The sequence below is a fragment of the Salvelinus alpinus genome, chromosome 24 (assembly GCF_045679555.1).
Source record: "Salvelinus alpinus chromosome 24, SLU_Salpinus.1, whole genome shotgun sequence".
NCBI classification, from domain to species: domain Eukaryota; kingdom Metazoa; phylum Chordata; class Actinopteri; order Salmoniformes; family Salmonidae; genus Salvelinus; species Salvelinus alpinus.
The window spans coordinates 43,327,231-43,345,616 of record NC_092109.1 but is presented as its reverse complement, the minus strand read 5'-3'; the positions used below and the strand labels follow the sequence as shown (position 1 = coordinate 43,345,616).

Below are 18,386 nucleotides of genomic sequence, written 5' to 3'. Positions count from 1 at the left end.
AAAACACCAGTATAATAAGTACGTCTGTAAAAACACCGGTATAATAAGTACGTCTGTAAAAACATCGGTATAATAAGTACATATGTAAAAACACCAGTATAATAAGTATATGAATGTAAAAACATCGGTATAATAAGTACGTCTGTAAAAACACCAGTATAATAAGTACGTCTGTAAAAACATCGGTATAATAAGTACATCTGTAAAAACACCAGTATAATAAGTACATCTGTAAAAACATCGGTATAATAAGTACATCTGTAAAAACATCGGTATACTAAGTACGTCTGTAAAAACATCGGTATAATAAGTACATATGTAAAAACATCGGTATAATAAGTACATCTGTAAAAACATCGGTATAATAAGTACGTCTGTAAAAACATCGGTATAATAAGTACATCTGTAAAAACACCGGTATAATAAGTACATCTGTAAAAACACCAGTATAATAAGTACGTCTGTAAAAACACCGGTATAATAAGTACGTCTGTAAAAACACCGGTATAATAAGTACGTCTGTAAAAACACCGGTATAATAAGTACGTCTGTAAAAACACCAGTATAATAAGTACGTCTGTAAAAACACCGGTATAATAAGTACGTCTGTAAAAACACCAGTATAATAAGTACGTCTGTAAAAACACCGGTATAATAAGTACGTCTGTAAAAACATCGGTATAATAAGTACGTCTGTAAAAACATCAGTATAATAAGTACGTCTGTAAAAACACCGGTATAATAAGTACATCTGTAAAAACACCGGTATAATAAGTACGTCTGTAAAAACACCGGTATAATAAGTACGTCTGTAAAAACACCGGTATAATAAGTACGTCTGTAAAAACATCGGTATAATAAGTACGTCTGTAAAAACATCGGTATAATAAGTATATGAATGTAAAAACACCAGTATAATAAGTACGTCTGTAAAAACACCGGTATAATAAGTACGTCTGTAAAAACACCAGTATAATAAGTACGTCTGTAAAAACACAGGTATAATAAGTACATCTGTAAAAACATCGGTATAATAAGTACGTCTGTAAAAACATCGGTATAATAAGTACGTCTGTAAAAACACCAGTATAATAAGTACATCTGTAAAAACATCGGTATAATAAGTATATGAATGTAAAAACACCAGTATAATAAGTACGTCTGTAAAAACATCGGTATAATAAGTACGTCTGTAAAAACACCGGTATAATAAGTACGTCTGTAAAAACATCGGTATAATAAGTACGTCTGTAAAAACATCGGTATAATAAGTACGTCTGTAAAAACACCTGTATAATAAGTACATCTGTAAAAACACCAGTATAATAAGTACGTCTGTAAAAACATCGGTATAATAAGTACGTCTGTAAAAAACATCGGTATAATAAGTATATGAATGTAAAAACACCAGTATAATAAGTACGTCTGTAAAAACATTGGTATAATAAGTATATGAATGTAAAAACATCGGTATAATAAGTACGTCTGTAAAAACATCGGTATAATAAGTACGTCTGTAAAAACACCTGTATAATAAGTACGTCTGTAAAAACACCAGTATAATAAGTACATCTGTAAAAACATCGGTATAATAAGTACATATGTAAAAACACCAGTATAATAAGTATATGAATGTAAAAACACCAGTATAATAAGTACATCTGTAAAAACATCGGTATAATAAGTACATATGTAAAAACACCAGTATAATAAGTATATGAATGTAAAAACATCGGTATAATAAGTACGTCTGTAAAAACATCGGTATAATAAGTACATCTGTAAAAATATCGGTATAATAAGTACATATGTAAAAACACCAGTATAATAAGTATATGAATGTAAAAACACCAGTATAATAAGTACATCTGTAAAAACACCAGTATAATAAGTATATGAATGTAAAAACACCAGTATAATAAGTACATATGTAAAAACACCAGTATAATAAGTATATGAATGTAAAAACACCAGTATAATAAGTACGTCTGTAAAAACATCGGTATAATAAGTACGTCTGTAAAAACACCAGTATAATAAGTATATGAATGTAAATAAAATCAAATTTATTTATATAGCCCTTCTTACATCAGCTGATATCTCAAAGTGCTGTACAGAAACCCAGCCTAAAACCCCAAACAGCAAGCAATGCAGGTGTAGAAACACGTAAAAACAGCATGTAAAAACATCAGTATAATAAGTACATCTGTAAAAACATCAGTTTAATAAGTATATGAATGTAAATGTGATGTAATGTGATGTTCTCTCACCTCCAGGGCGTTACAGATGGACTGGACAGCACTGACTGAGGAGCTGTGGGACGGACCAAACACTGCAGATACACCCAGAGCCAACTGGTCACACACTGGGGAGAGGAGATGGGAGTGGGGTGAGCAGGGGAGTGGGGTGAGGGGAGGAGAGGAGTGGGGTGAGGGGAGGAGAGGAGGAGAATGAGGAGAGGAGAGGAGAGGGGGAGGAGAGGTGAGGGGGGAGGGGGGAGGGGATGAGAGGAGTGGGGTGAGGCGGGAGGAAAGGAGGAGAATGAGGAGAAGAGAGGGGGAGGGAGGGGATGAGAGGAGTGGGGTGAGGGGAGGTGGGAGGAAAGGAGGAGAATGAGGAGAAGAGAGGGGGAGGAGAGGTGAGGGGGTGAGGGGATGAGAGGAGTGGGGAGAGAGGAGAAGAGAGGAGGTGATGGGAGGGAAGGAAAGGAGAGGGGAGGAAAGGAGAGGGGAGGAAAGGAGAGGGGAGGGAAAGGAGAGGGGAGGGGAGGAAAGGAGAGGGAAGGAGAGGAGAGGGGAAGAAAGGAGAGGGAAGGAAAGGAGAGGAGAGGGAAGGAAGGAAAGGAGAGGGAAGGAAGGAAAGTAGAGGGGAGGAAGGAAAGGAGAGGGAAGGAAGGAAAGGAGAGGGAAGGAAGGAAAGGAGAGGGAAGGAAGGAAAGGAGAGGGAAGGAAGGAAAGGAGAGGGAAGGAAGGAAAGGAGAGGGAAGGAAGGAAAGTAGAGGGAAGGAAGGAAAGTAGAGGGAAGGAAGGAAAGGAGAGGGAAGGAAGGAAAGGAGAGGGAAGGAGAGGGGATGAAAAAGAAAAAAGAGAAAATAAAGACAAAGCAGTGGTGGTTTTGGGCGCATTTAGAATTGGCTGAATATTAATCTGCTGTACAACTATTGCATCCCCCCCGGTGTTACCTCTCCTGGAGCCCTCGAAGCTGTCGAAGAGGTTGATCCTCTGGATGTCGTAGGTCAGAGTGGTGTTGGGCATTAAGGTCCGGTTCCTGTTGATGTTGCTCACTGCAAACTTAAAGGCCAACTCCTCTACACTCACCAACTCACTCTCACGAGTCTCAAAGATACCACCTGGAGGGAGAAAATGAAGGAGAAGGGGAGAGAGGGGAGAAGGGGAGAGGGGGGTGAAGGGGAGAGGGAGAGAGAGGGGGAGAGAGGGGAGAAGGGGAGAGAGGGGAGAGGGAGAGAGGGGAGAAGGGGAGAAGGGGAGAGGAAGAGAGGGGAGAGGGAGAGAGGGGGGAGATGGCGGTAGAGGGAAAAAGAGAGATAGTGAAATAGTTCACCCGTAATAAATAAATACATAGAAACAAAGCCATCACTTGAGTTAGAGATTTAAAAAATAAATAACAGAGGGAAGAAAAGAAGAAGGTAAAGAGAGAAAAATGAACTGATGAGAAGGAGGGGATGGAGACAGTTAATTATGCAACGAAGCCAGAAAGCAATTATTTCGTTATTTGTGAAAAACCAGTTGGAAACAAAACATGCCTTATCTAATGAATTATGGTTTATGAATAATGGTTTATGAATAATGGTTTATGTAAAATACATGCCTATGTCCCAAATTATTCCCTATAGTGCACGACCTTCGACCAGAGCCCTATGGGAAAAGTAGTGCACGACCTTCGACCAGAGCCCTATGGGAAAAGTAGTGCACTACCTTCGACCAGAGCCCTATGGGAAAAGTAGTGCACTACCTCCGACCAGAGCCCTATGGGAAAAGTAGTGCACTACCTTCGACCAGAGCCCTATGGGAAATGTAGTGCACTACCTTCGACCAGAGCCCTATGGGAAAAGTAGTGCACTACCTCTGACCAGAGCCCTATGGGAAAAGTAGTGCACTACCTCTGACCAGAGCCCTATGGGAAATGTAGTGCACTACCTTCGACCAGAGCCCTATGGGAAAAGTAGTGCACTACCTCTGATCAGAGCCCTATGGGAAATGTAGTGCACTACCTAGGGAATAGGGTGCTTTTTTGGGATGCAGATTGGTTTATGTAAAATGCATGGCTTTGTGCAATGGGTGATTATTTTACCATGTTATTAATGAATGGTTAGATTCAACAGCAAACCTGACCCAGTCACAGGAGGAAAAGTACATTGAGAATGGAATGATTTCGCTACATGATCTACAATACTTTATCTACAATACATTATCTACAATACATTATCTACAATACATGATCTACAATACTTTATCTACAATACATGATATATAATACATGATCTACAATATATTATCTACAATACATGATCTATAATACATGATCTACAATACTTTATCTACAATACATGATCTACAATACATGATCTACAATACTTTATCTACAATACTTTATCTACAATACATTATCTACAATACATGATCTACAATACTTTATCTACAATACTTTATCTACAATACTTTATCTACAATACTTTATCTACAATACTTTATCTACAATACTTTATCTACAATACTTTATCTACAATACTTTATCTACAATACTTTATCTACAATACATGATCTACAATACATGATCTACAATACATTATCTACAATACATTATCTACAATACATTATCTATAATACATGATCTACAATACATGATCTACAATACATGATCTACAATACATGATCTACAATACATTATCTACAATACATTATCTACAATACATTATCGGAGCACATTTAACAACCATGATTTAATACAGTGCAACCTGATTCTATCATGTTCCTGTAAAACTGATCCACCTTCTCTATTCTCTATATAGTGCATTACTTTACTTTGACCAGGGCCCTATGGAGAGAGAGAGGGGGATGGAGGGAGGAAGATATGGAGGGAGAGATGGATGGAGGGATGAGGTTCAACGAGAATGAGGGAGGAAGAGCTGGAGAGAGGGAGAGATAGAGGGAGGAAGGAAGGAGGGATGAGATGGAGGGAGGGATGAGGGCAGAAGGAAGGGAGAGATGGAGGGAGGGAGGAATTAGGGAGAATGAGAGAGATGGAGGGATGGAGAGATGGAAGGAGGGAGAGATGGAGGCAGGGAGAGATGGAGGCAGGGAGAGATGGAGGCAGGAAGAGATGGAGGCAGGGAGAGATGGAGGCAGGGAGAGATGGAGGCAGGGAGAGATGGAGGCAGGGAGAGATGGAGGCAGGGAGAGATGGAAGTAAGGAGAGGGAAGCAGGGAGAGATGGAAGTAAGGAGAGGGAAGCAGGGAGAGATGGAAGCAGGGAGAGATGGAGGCAGGGAGAGATGGGGGCAGGGAGAGATGGAGGCAGGGAGAGATGGAGGCAGGGAGAGATGGAGGCAGGGAGAGATGGAGGCAGGGAGAGATGGAAGTAAGGAGAGGGAAGCAGGGAGAGATGGAAGCAGGGAGAGATGGAGGCAGGGAGAGATGGAGGCAAGGAGAGATGGAGGCAGGGAGAGATGGAAGCAGGGAGAGATGGAGGCAGGGAGAGATGGAGGCAGGGAGAGATGGAGGCAGGGAGAAATGGAAGCAGGGAGAGATGGAAGTAAGGAGAGATGGAAGCAGGGAGAGATGGAAGTAAGGAGAGATGGAAGCAGGGAGAGATGGAAGCAGGGAGAAATGGAAGCAGGGAGAGATGGAAGCAGGGAGAAATGGAAGCAGGGAGAGATGGAAGCAGGGAGAGATGGAAGTAAGGAGAGATGGAAGTAAGGAGAGATGGAAGCAGGGAGAGATGGAAGTAAGGAGAGATGGAAGCAGGGAGAGATGGAAGTAAGGAGAGATGGAAGCAGGGAGAGATGGAAGCAGGGAGAGATGGAAGTAAGGAGAGATGGAAGCAGGGAGAGATGGAAGTAAGGAGAGATGGAAGCAGGGAGAGATGGAGGCAGGGAGAGATGGAGGCAGGGAGAGATGGAAGCAGGGAGAGATGGAGGCAGGGAGAGATGGAAGTAAGGAGAGATGGAAGCAGGGAGAGATGGAGGCAGGGAGAGATGGAGGCAGGGAGAGATGGAAGCAGGGAGAGATGGAAGCAGGGAGAGATGGAAGCAGGGAGAGATGAAAGTAAGGAGATGGTCGTTGTATAGAATAGATGCATCCGCGGTTGTCGGGTATTCTCGTACTAGACTTATGCAATTTCCAGCTGCAGACTAGTAATTCTACGTATAGGATTTGGTCTTATTCTGTAGTGATCGATAGTCTCAGAGTTGAACCATTTCCAGCCGTGTAGCCAACGCTACCTACTGTCTGGTCTCCTGGGCCTATAGAGTGGTAGTTCTTAACCATGTCAACATGTAGCGTCAGCTCTATATTTTCTAGTCTTAATGTACATTTCGTCAGGAGTGGGTTTTATACACTTCTGAGAAAAGGGCGGTTCCATGACGCCGACGTAATGTCTATGCTCACGTGGGCGTGGCCACTGATTTGGTTAACCTTATATGAAAATCCATATTTTCTCATTTAGAAGGTTAACATCACATTACATCTTTTCACAAATAGTTTCATATTTAAATCACATGCGTTTCAAAATATTTAGATGTAAACCCCATAATTAAATGTACAAAACCAAAGACACAGTAATGAGGGTTTCCTGTCCTTCATGAGGGTTTCCTGTCCTTCATGAGATCACCAAATGAAACACACTCGTCACGACTGTCCCTTAAGTGTCCACGGACCTCTCCCACATTCTCAAAAATTGAAATATTGTTTAAATTAATCAAACTTTTGATGTCCAGGTGTCTCTCTGTGTTCCACAATTTTATATTCCAATCTCAAACACTACAGAGCATAGAGGCAGCGTATTTTATGACCGCCATATAAACAGTCGACTTCCCGCTCTCCCCTCTCTATGAGAGAGAGAGCTGCATAACGGACCCACTGTAACCTGGGGCAACAGCTCTGGTGGACATTCCTGCAGTCAGCATGCCAATTGCACGCTCCGTCAAAACTTTTTGACATCTGTGGCATTGTGTTGTGTGACAAAACTGCAGATTTTAGAGTGGCCTTTTAATTGTCCCCAGCACAAGGTGCACCTGTGTAATGACCATGCTGTTTAATCAGCTTCTTGATATGCCACACCTGTCAGGTGGATGGATTATCTTGGAAAAGGAGAAATGCTTACTAACAAAGGATGTAAAAAATATTTGTGCACAAAAATTTAGAGAAATAAGCTTTTTTTGCATATGGAACATTTCTGGGATCTTTATTTCAGCTCATGAAACATGGGACCAACACTTTACATGTTGTGTTTATATTTTTGTTCTGATACTGAGTGAGGGAGAGATGGGGAGCGAGAGAGGAAGATAGAAAGAGAGGAGGACAAGAGGGAGAGACCCTGTGACCTTCATATCCCTCAACCCCAAAATAAGAACAGACGTGTCAGCTGTCTTGTACAAGAGAAACAGTTGAACATACAAATGGAGAGAGAGAGAGAGACAGGGAGAGAGACAGAGACAGACAGAGAGAGACAGAGAGAGACAGAGACAGAGAGAGACAGAGACAGAGAGAGACAGAGACAGAGACAGAGACAGAGACAGAGAGAGACAGACAGAGCACATCAGGCTAAAGGAGAGAGAGGATAGAGGGCACATCAGGCTAAAGGAGAGAGAGGATAGAGGGAACATCAGGCTAAAGGAGAGAGAGGATAGAGGGAACATCAGGCTAAAGGAGAGAGAGGATAGAGGGCACATCAGGCTAAAGGAGAGAGAGGATAGAGGGAACATCAGGCTAAAGGAGAGAGAGGATAGAGGGAACATCAGGCTAAAGGAGAGAGAGGATAGAGGGAACATCAGGCTAAAGGAGAGAGAGGATAGAGGGCACATCAGGCTAAAGGAGAGAGAGGATAGAGGGCACATCAGGCTAAAGGAGAGAGAGGATAGAGGGCACATCAGGCTAAAGGAGAGAGAGGATAGAGGGCACATCAGGCTAAAGGAGAGAGAGGATAGAGGGAACATCAGACTAAAGGAGAGAGAGGATAGAGGGCACATCAGGCTAAAGGAGAGAGAGGATAGAGGGAACATCAGGCTAAAGGAGAGAGAGGATAGAGGGCACATCAGGCTAAAGGAGAGAGAGGATAGAGGGCACATCAGGCTAAAGGAGAGAGAGGATAGAGGGCACATCAGGCTAAAGGAGAGAGAGGATAGAGGGCACATCAGGCTAAAGGAGAGAGAGGATAGAGGGAACATCAGGCTAAAGGAGAGAGAGGATAGAGGGAACATCAGGCTAAAGGAGAGAGAGGATAGAGGGCACATCAGGCTAAAGGAGAGAGAGGATAGAGGGCACATCAGGCTAAAGGAGAGAGAGGATAGAGGGAACATCAGGCTAAAGGAGAGAGAGGATAGAGGGCACATCAGGCTAAAGGAGAGAGAGGATAGAGGGAACATCAGGCTAAAGGAGAGAGAGGATAGAGGGCACATCAGGCTAAAGGAGAGAGAGGATAGAGGGAACATCAGGCTAAAGGAGAGAGAGAGACAGAGAGAGAGTGAGAGAGAGGATAGAGGGCACATCAGGCTAAAGGAGAGAGAGGATAGAGGGAACATCAGGCTAAAGGAGAGAGAGGATAGAGGGAACATCAGGCTAAAGGAGAGAGAGGATAGAGGGCACATCAGGCTAAAGGAGAGAGAGGATAGAGGGCACATCAGACTAAAGGAGAGAGAGGATAGAGGGAACATCAGGCTAAAGGAGAGAGAGGATAGAGGGCACATCAGGCTAAAGGAGAGAGAGAGACAGAGAGAGAGTGAGAGAGAGGATAGAGGGAACATCAGGCTAAAGGAGAGAGAGGATAGAGGGAACATCAGGCTAAAGGAGAGAGAGGATAGAGGGAACATCAGGCTAAAGGAGAGAGAGGATAGAGGGCACATCAGGCTAAAGGAGAGAGAGGATAGAGGGCACATCAGGCTAAAGGAGAGAGAGAGACAGAGAGAGAGTGAGAGAGAGGATAGAGGGCACATCAGGCTAAAGGAGAGAGAGGATAGAGGGAACATCAGGCTAAAGGAGAGAGAGGATAGAGGGAACATCAGGCTAAAGGAGAGAGAGGATAGAGGGCACATCAGGCTAAAGGAGAGAGAGGATAGAGGGCACATCAGACTAAAGGAGAGAGAGGATAGAGGGAACATCAGGCTAAAGGAGAGAGAGGATAGAGGGCACATCAGGCTAAAGGAGAGAGAGAGACAGAGAGAGAGTGAGAGAGAGGATAGAGGGAACATCAGGCTAAAGGAGAGAGAGGATAGAGGGAACATCAGGCTAAAGGAGAGAGAGGATAGAGGGAACATCAGGCTAAAGGAGAGAGAGGATAGAGGGCACATCAGGCTAAAGGAGAGAGAGGATAGAGGGCACATCAGGCTAAAGGAGAGAGAGAGACAGAGAGAGAGTGAGAGAGAGGATAGAGGGAACATCAGGCTAAAGAAGAGAGAGGATAGAGGGCACATCAGGCTAAAGGAGAGAGAGGATAGAGGGAACATCAGGCTAAAGGAGAGAGAGGATAGAGGGCACATCAGGCTAAAGGAGAGAGAGGATAGAGGGCACATCAGGCTAAAGGAGAGAGAGGATAGAGGGAACATCAGGCTAAAGGAGAGAGAGGATAGAGGGCACATCAGGCTAAAGGAGAGAGAGGATAGAGGGCACATCAGGCTAAAGGAGAGAGAGGATAGAGGGAACATCAGGCTAAAGGAGAGAGAGGATAGAGGGCACATCAGGCTAAAGGAGAGAGAGGATAGAGGGAACATCAGGCTAAAGGAGAGAGAGGATAGAGGGAACATCAGGCTAAAGGAGAGAGAGGATAGAGGGAACATCAGGCTAAAGGAGAGAGAGGATAGAGGGAACATCAGGCTAAAGGAGAGAGAGGATAGAGGGCACATCAGGCTAAAGGAGAGAGAGGATAGAGGGAACATCAGGCTAAAGGAGAGAGAGGATAGAGGGAACATCAGGCTAAAGGAGAGAGAGGATAGAGGGAACATCAGGCTAAAGGAGAGAGAGGATAGAGGGCACATCAGGCTAAAGGAGAGAGAGGATAGAGGGCACATCAGGCTAAAGGAGAGAGAGAGACAGAGAGAGAGTGAGAGAGAGGATAGAGGGAACATCAGGCTAAAGAAGAGAGAGGATAGAGGGCACATCAGGCTAAAGGAGAGAGAGGATAGAGGGAACATCAGGCTAAAGGAGAGAGAGGATAGAGGGCACATCAGGCTAAAGGAGAGAGAGGATAGAGGGAACATCAGGCTAAAGGAGAGAGAGGATAGAGGGCACATCAGGCTAAAGGAGAGAGAGGATAGAGGGCACATCAGGCTAAAGGAGAGAGAGGATAGAGGGAACATCAGGCTAAAGGAGAGAGAGGATAGAGGGAACATCAGGCTAAAGGAGAGAGAGGATAGAGGGAACATCAGGCTAAAGGAGAGAGAGGATAGAGGGAACATCAGGCTAAAGGAGAGAGAGGATAGAGGGCACATCAGGCTAAAGGAGAGAGAGGATAGAGGGAACATCAGGCTAAAGGAGAGAGAGGATAGAGGGCACATCAGGCTAAAGGAGAGAGAGGATAGAGGGAACATCAGGCTAAAGGAGAGAGAGGATAGAGGGAACATCAGGCTAAAGGAGAGAGAGGATAGAGGGCACATCAGGCTAAAGGAGAGAGAGGATAGAGGGCACATCAGGCTAAAGGAGAGAGAGGATAGAGGGAACATCAGGCTAAAGGAGAGAGAGGATAGAGGGAACATCAGGCTAAAGGAGAGAGAGGATAGAGGGCACATCAGGCTAAAGGAGAGAGAGGATAGAGGGCACATCAGACTAAAGGAGAGAGAGAGAGACAGAGAGAGAGTGAGAGAGAGGATAGAGGACACATCAGGCTAAAGGATAATTGAATTGAGTGCACCAGATTTTTGCCCCACATGAGACCATCAATTTCACTCCTTCTGTCTCTGTCTCTTTCTCTGTCTGTCTGTCTCCTTTCTTAGGAAGCTGAAGAGATCAAAATTAGATCTGGCACCTGCTAGTCAAACCCTTTGGAATGTTCCAAAACCCATTTCACACCAGACACACACACAGGGACTTTACGATAATTGTTGTAATATGTACTTGGCTGAATCACTCTCTCTCTCTTGTTTTATGTATAAGCATACACTGAAAAGGCTTTTTCTAAATAAAAAAAAATCTGACTTTTTTTTTTTTTTTTTTACACACACAAAGATACACCATGACATTTCAAATTATTAATTTAATAAAAACACACTTTTCAATGTAGTTTTTATGACGTGCGCGCCCCATAAAAAGACCGGCAGCCAACCGGTAGCCTTCACGTGTAGCTTGTTGTTTTTGTTGGCCAATCAAAGTGGCGAAGAGGATCAACGTGTAGCAAATGGAGGGAGAGCTCACTAATGCAAGATGGAATAAAATTACAGAATCTAATGAGGATTAGACTACAGGGAGGCTGTTGTTTTATCTGAAATGGGGAGAAAGTGCATCACGTAGCCTCGGGAATGAACTATATACACTATAGCTGGCTAGCTAGCTTCTCTATTGTCATACGGGATGATAAATGACATTGTGGTTGCTACAAGTTAGCTAACCTCTGCTATAGCCTCGTTCTGGGTCCTGTGTCTGCTCGCTCACATCTCACCGGCCCCTCAGCAGCAGCAGTAATAGAATGCTAGCCTCTCGCGCAGCAGTGCTTAGGTTTAAAAATCTATTTTTAATATCCGGAGGGGGGGGGGGGGGGGGGGAAATCATGATTCTATATATCAGCGTTTCCCAAACTCAGTCCTTAGGACCTAAAAAGGGGTGCACATTTTGGGGTTTTCCCTAGCACTACACAGCTGATTCAAATAATCAACGCTAGATGATTAGTTGATTACCCTTTAAGGCCCAGATTTTGGGAAACTCTGCTATCGACCTCAAAATCAAATCACATTGATTTATATAGCCCTTCGTACATCAGCTGATATCTCAAAGTGCTGTACAGAAACCCAGCCTAAAAAACCCCAAACAGAAAGCAATGCAGGTGTAGAATGTACCTCTGTCTGTCTGTCTGTCTGTCTGTCTGTCTGTCTGTCTGTCTGTCTGTCTGTCTGTCTGTCTGTCTGTCTGTCTGTCTGTCTGTCTGTCTGTCTGTCTGTCTGTCTGTCTGTCTGTCTGTCTGTCTGTCTTTACGCAACACTTTATATTCAGGACAAACATGTCATTTCTTTGCAGTATTACTTTAGTGCCTTGTTGCAAACAGGAGGCATGTTTTGGAATATTTTTTATTCTGTACAGGCTTCCTTCTTTTATGTTAGTATTGTGGAGTAACTACAATGTGGTTGATCCATCCTCTGTTATCTACTATCATAGTCATTCATCTCTTAACGGTTGTAACCTCTAAAAGTTTAAAGGGAGTACCAGATCAATGTGCAGAGGTACATGGTACTTGAGGTAGATATGTCCATGAAGGCAGGGTAAAGTGACTAGGCATCAGGATAGATAATAATAAGGTATTTGAGGTAGATATGTACATGAAGGCAGGGTAAAGTGACTAGACATCAGGATAGATAATAATAAGGTATTTGAGGTAGATATGTACATGAAGGCAGGGTAAAGAGACTAGACATCAGGGTAGATAATAATAAGGTATTTGAGGTAGATATGTACATGAAGGCAGGGTAAAGAGACTAGGCATCAGGATAGATAATAATAAGGTATTTGAGGTAGATATGTACATGAAGGCAGGGTAAAGTGACTAGGCATCAGGATAGATAATAATAAGGTATTTGAGGTAGATATGTACATGAAGGCAGGGTAAAGAGACTAGGCATCAGGATAGATAATAATAAGGTATTAGAGGTAGATATGTACATGAAGGCAGGGTAAAGTGACTAGGCATCAGGATAGATAATAATAAGGTATTTGAGGTAGATATGTACATGAAGGCAGGGTAAAGTGACTAGGCATCAGGATAGATAATAATAAGGTATTGGAGGTAGATATGTACATGAAGGCAGGGTAAAGTGACGAGGCATCAGGATAGATAATAATAAGGTATTTGAGGTAGATATGTACATGAAGGCAGGGTAAAGTGACTAGGCATCAGGATAGATAATAATAAGGTATTTGAAGTAGATATGTACATGAAGGCAGGGTAAAGAGACTAGGCATCAGGATAGATAATAATAAGGTATTTGAGGTAGATATGTACATGAAGGCAGGGTAAAATGACTAGACATCAGGATAGATAATAATAAGGTATTTGAGGTAGATATGTACATGAAGGCAGGGTAAAGTGACTAGACATCAGGATAGATAATAATAAGGTATTTGAGGTAGATATGTACATGAAGGCAGGGTAAAGTGACTAGACATCAGGATAGATAATAATAAGGTATTTGAGGTAGATATGTACATGAAGGCAGGGTAAAGTGACTAGACATCAGGATAGATAATAATAAGGTATTTGAGGTAGATATGTACATGAAGGCAGGGTAAAGTGACTAGGCATCAGGGTAGATATCCATTCAATTATGGCCTCTGAGCACACTGGCAGCGCCATTGAGGCCATCTCCATTCTGAAGTAGTCAATTATCTTCTTCACGATTGGCTGATCCCTCCTGATGACCCGGTTGGACATGACTCCAACAGGGTCATCAGGAGGGATCAGCCAATGAAATTGGAAGTCCCTCCTAGGGTTGTTGTGTATGACCGTATTATGACCACACAACATGACCGGTTAGTGCTTTAAGACCGCATCGAGCCTGAATGACCTCCGACCTGTTGCGCTCACCCCCACGATCAGGAAGTGTTTCCAAAGACTGGTTTTGGCCTACCCTCCAACACTGGATCCTCACCAGTTTGCCTACCGAACGAACAGGTCTACAGAGGACGCCATCTCCACAGCTTTACACTCTGCCCTGACCCACCTGGACAAACCCAACACCTATGTGAGAATGCTGTTCATAGATTTTAGCTCAGCATTCAATACGATCATTCCCTCTAGACTGGTCACCAAACTCCATGACCTAGGGATCAGCCCCTCTCTCTGTAACTGGACTTAAGACTTCCTCTCCAACAGACCCCAGTCTGTCAGGTTTAGACAACTTCACCTCCTCAACCCTGAACACCGGTGTTCCACAGGGCTGCGTGTTGAGCCCCCTCCTGTACTCCCTCTTCACCTACGACTGAGTTCATGTACCCGGTTCCAACACCATCATCAAGTTCGCAGACGACACCGCTGCGGTAGGCCTGATCAGTGACAATGACGAGTCAGCCTACAGGGAGGAGGCCAAGCACCTGGCTGCATGGTGCACTGACAACAACTTGGCCCTCAATTCAAAGAAAACCAAGGAGCTCATTGTGGATAACAGGAAGTCTAAAAGCTGCAGCCACGCCCCAGTTCTCATTGATGGCACAGAGGAGGAGTGTTTGCCCAGCCTACATCTCCGAGGACCTCTCCTGGTCCCTCAACACCTCAACCCTGGTCAAAAAGGCACAGCAGTGCCTGTACTTTTTGAGGAGGCTGAAGAAGGCCCACCTGTCTCCCAAGTTCCTGGTTAACTTTTACCGCTGCACGGTCGAGAGCATTCTGACTAACTGCGCCACAGTGTGGTTTGGCGGATGCTCTTTGGCCGACCGGAAGGCCCTGCAACGGGTGGTGATAACCGCCCAGCACATCACTGGTGCGCAACTCCCTGCCATCGTAGACCTCCAGCGCAAGCGGTGTCTGCGTAGGGCGTGCGACATCATCAGGGACCCTTCACATCCATGCCACAAACTGTTTTCCCTCCTACCATCAGGCAGGCGGTACAGGTCTCTACGTTCCCACACTAGCAGGCTCAAGAACAGTTTCATTCCAGCTACTGTAACCCTGTTGAACTCTGTGGCACGGCACTAGCCATATTCACCTGCCCACATCTAGGTACTGCCTCTCAGGGACCTTGTTGCACTACTCTCTTTGCACTCTTCACGGTACTACCGGACTCCGACAATGCTTTGCAAAGTCTGATTAAGGACATTATTCAGTTGTACATGTCTACCTCGGGAACCTCATTGCTGCTCTCTGCATTTCAGTTGCATGCCTCGTTGCACTTTCAATTTGCCTTCACTGCACATTTAGACTTGCCACTTGTACTTGCCATTTGCCAAACCCAGATTAGTCCGTCAGACTGCCAGATGGTGAAGCGTGATTCATCACTCCAGAGAAGGCGCTTCAACTGCTCCAGATTCCAATGGCGGCAAGCTTTACACCACTCCAGCCCACGCTTGGCATTGCACATGGTGATCTTAGGCTTGTGTGAGGCTGCTCGGCCATGGAAACCCATTTCATGAAGATCCCGACAAACAGTTATTATGCTGACGTTGCTTCCAGAGACAGTTTGGAACTCGGTAGTGTGTGTTGCAACCGAGAACAGACGATTTTTACGTGCTACACGCTTCAGCATGTGGCCGTAACGTTCTGTGAGCTCGTATGTCCTACCACCAAGACGCTGAGCCGTTCCTACTCCTAGACGTTTCCACCTCACAATAACAGCACTTACAGTTGACCGGGGCAGCTCTAGCAAGGGCCTTCAGTAAGGCCATTCTACTGCCAATGTTTGTCTATGGAGATTGCATGGCGGTGTGCTCGTTTTTAATACACCTGTCAGCAACTGGTGTGGCCGAAATAACCAAATCCACTAATTTTAAGGGGTGTCCACATACTTTGTATATACAGTGTATCACGAAGAACTGCAAAAGTGTTTCTGGAGGGCGATCATGCCATGCACCAGACGATGAGGAAACCCCTGATTTAGGTAAAAACATTTGAATTGAACCAGCCATTGTTGAGTCTTCTGATGACAGTGATGGCGAAGAAACGGCAATCAACAGTGTTGTTGTCACGAAAGAAGTTGACAGAATTTTTAAGCCAGTGGTGGAAGCCTGTTGGAAGCAGAGTATGATAGCTAAGGAGATTCTGGCGTTTGATTGCAAATATGCGGAGGGAGTTGAAAAAGAGAACACACAGAAGGCTGTTGTATTAAACACCCGTCTCTGGATTACATCGTCAAACTAAGGGCAACCATGGCATACGTGACAGAGAGGGAGAAGCGTTCATCCATGTTTACGGGGTAAGAGGCTAGCTAGCTACATTTTCAGATATACGTTTCTAATTGTCAGAAAGTTGTTTTCATTGCAAGTTAAAGCGTTCTGTTACGTTAGCTGGCTGGCTGGCTCGCTAGCTGACGTTAGGATCTGTGTAGTAATATTATTTGTATGTCAGAAAAACTATTTGCATTGCTAGTTGGTTAACTTTAGCTACCTGCAGATTCATGCATGGTAGCTAGCTATGGCAATCAGTATGGGTTGGGATTATTGCCACGTTCAAGACAACTGGAAACTCTGGGAGAAAAAAAACGGAGGAAAGACTGAGAAAAATCTTTTGAAAGGTCATCCAACTCCAACTTCCCGACCTGAAGATCACGGACCTCATCATTTGACCTCGTGTTTTTCTAAGTTCCCTGTCTTGAAAGCACTATTAGATTCATTGTATAGCTAGCTATCTAGACTCTACTTCGCCAAATGATTACATGACCCATCAAGTTAGCCAGGTGTGTCTGTGGGTGATTACGGCCATCTATTGTATTTCATGAACATGTGGACATGTCTAGACAATAGTGACACATCCACTTGTGACCCGTCCACCATCCACTAGATGTGGGCTCCCGAGTGGTCTAAGGCAAGAGGCGTCACTGCAGTCCCTGGTTCAAATCCAGGCTGCATCACATCTGGCTGTGATTGGGTGGTGCACAATTGGCCCAGCGTCGCCTGGATTAGACTGACTTGCCTAGATAAATAAATTAGAAAGTGTCCAGATTAATGTTGTATAATTACTAGATGATTCTTGCACACTTGTCTAAATTGATGGGTCATGTGAAAGAAATGCTCTAACCACTCCCCAGCCACATCTTTTTTATTTTTGATATTGCTAGTATCCTGTGCATGTGACAAATAAACTTGTATTTTATTTGATATAGTGTGTGTTTACCAGAGACAGTAATGTGAAGAACAACATGATCTACACCAAAGTCAGATTAGGATGTAGGCCAAGGACTAGATAAAGTGTATTTTTTACCTGGAGTTTTTCCTTATTGTGGGCTACTACTTTTACCTCTTTTAGTCTTGAAATCTTTGGTTGTTTACTACACTACCGTACTCACTCTGTTTACTACACTACCATACTCACTCTGTTTACTACACTACTCACTCTGTTTACTACACTACTCACTCTGTTTACTACACTACCGTACTCACTCTGTTTACTACACTACCGTACTCACTCTGTTTACTACACTACCGTACTCACTCTGTTTACTACACTACCGTACTCACTCTGTTTACTACACTACCGTACTCACTCTGTTTACTACACTACCGTACTCACTCTGTTTACTACACTACCGTACTCACTCTGTTTAATACACTACCGTACTCACTCTGTTTAATACACTACCGTACTCACTCTGTTTAATACACTACCGTACTCACTCTGTTTAGCACATGGCCTCACATGTGAATCCTTAAATAGATGGGAGGGGCTAAGCCTTAAGAGGGTGTGAATGATGCTGAATAGGTGTAGACAAAGAAGAGTTCTCCAGTAGGTGTACCAAAAATATTCAAGGACCATTTTCTCAACAGTGGAGTTACAAGTTTATCAACTTTTAAAGCAGAATTACTTTCCCATTGTTCCTCAACTGTAGTGTATAACATACCATTTTCTAGCTCTGAGTCTCTACTTTTAAATAGACACTAATCTTCATCTTCATCTCCTAGTGTCATCCCTGCATTGGGAATCTATTCTAATCTAGGGCAGAATGTGTTTTAGCACCTCTCCATAGGCTGGCTATGACAGGAGTTTTAACACCTGGCTATGACAGGAGTGTTATGTGTGATAATTACCCATCTCCCTCCTTCCTGTCTTCAATGCATCCGTCTCTCTCACTGATTGATAAAGTGGTGTCATAGCACACTATGTGTGCAGTAGTTTTGCTTTAAAAAAATAAAATAACGAGGAGCAATCAATAATCAATTCGCCGTATGTGTGTGTGTTCTTTACATAGTACAGAAGGTTCGATCTAATGTCTGTGAAAACGAGTGATCTCTCTATCAATAACTTCAAGGAGATAGGAGACAGAGAGAGAAAAAAAGAGAGTCAATCTTATAATAGCCTATACAGTACAT

General features: G+C 43.8%; 1 protein-coding gene across 1 annotated transcript in view; it reads right to left on the bottom strand.

Annotated features, from left to right (window-relative positions):
- The window catches only part of grik1a (glutamate receptor, ionotropic, kainate 1a), a 140,185-nt gene that overhangs the window by 109,312 nt on the left and 12,487 nt on the right, over positions 1 to 18,386 (bottom strand). Inside the window, exons 2-3 of the mRNA XM_071364988.1 lie at positions 3,182 to 3,349; positions 2,271 to 2,365 (exon numbers count right to left, since the gene is read on the bottom strand). Coding sequence (XP_071221089.1) covers positions 2,271 to 2,365; positions 3,182 to 3,349 — 263 coding nt within the window. The remainder of the gene's footprint in view (positions 1 to 2,270; positions 2,366 to 3,181; positions 3,350 to 18,386) is intronic.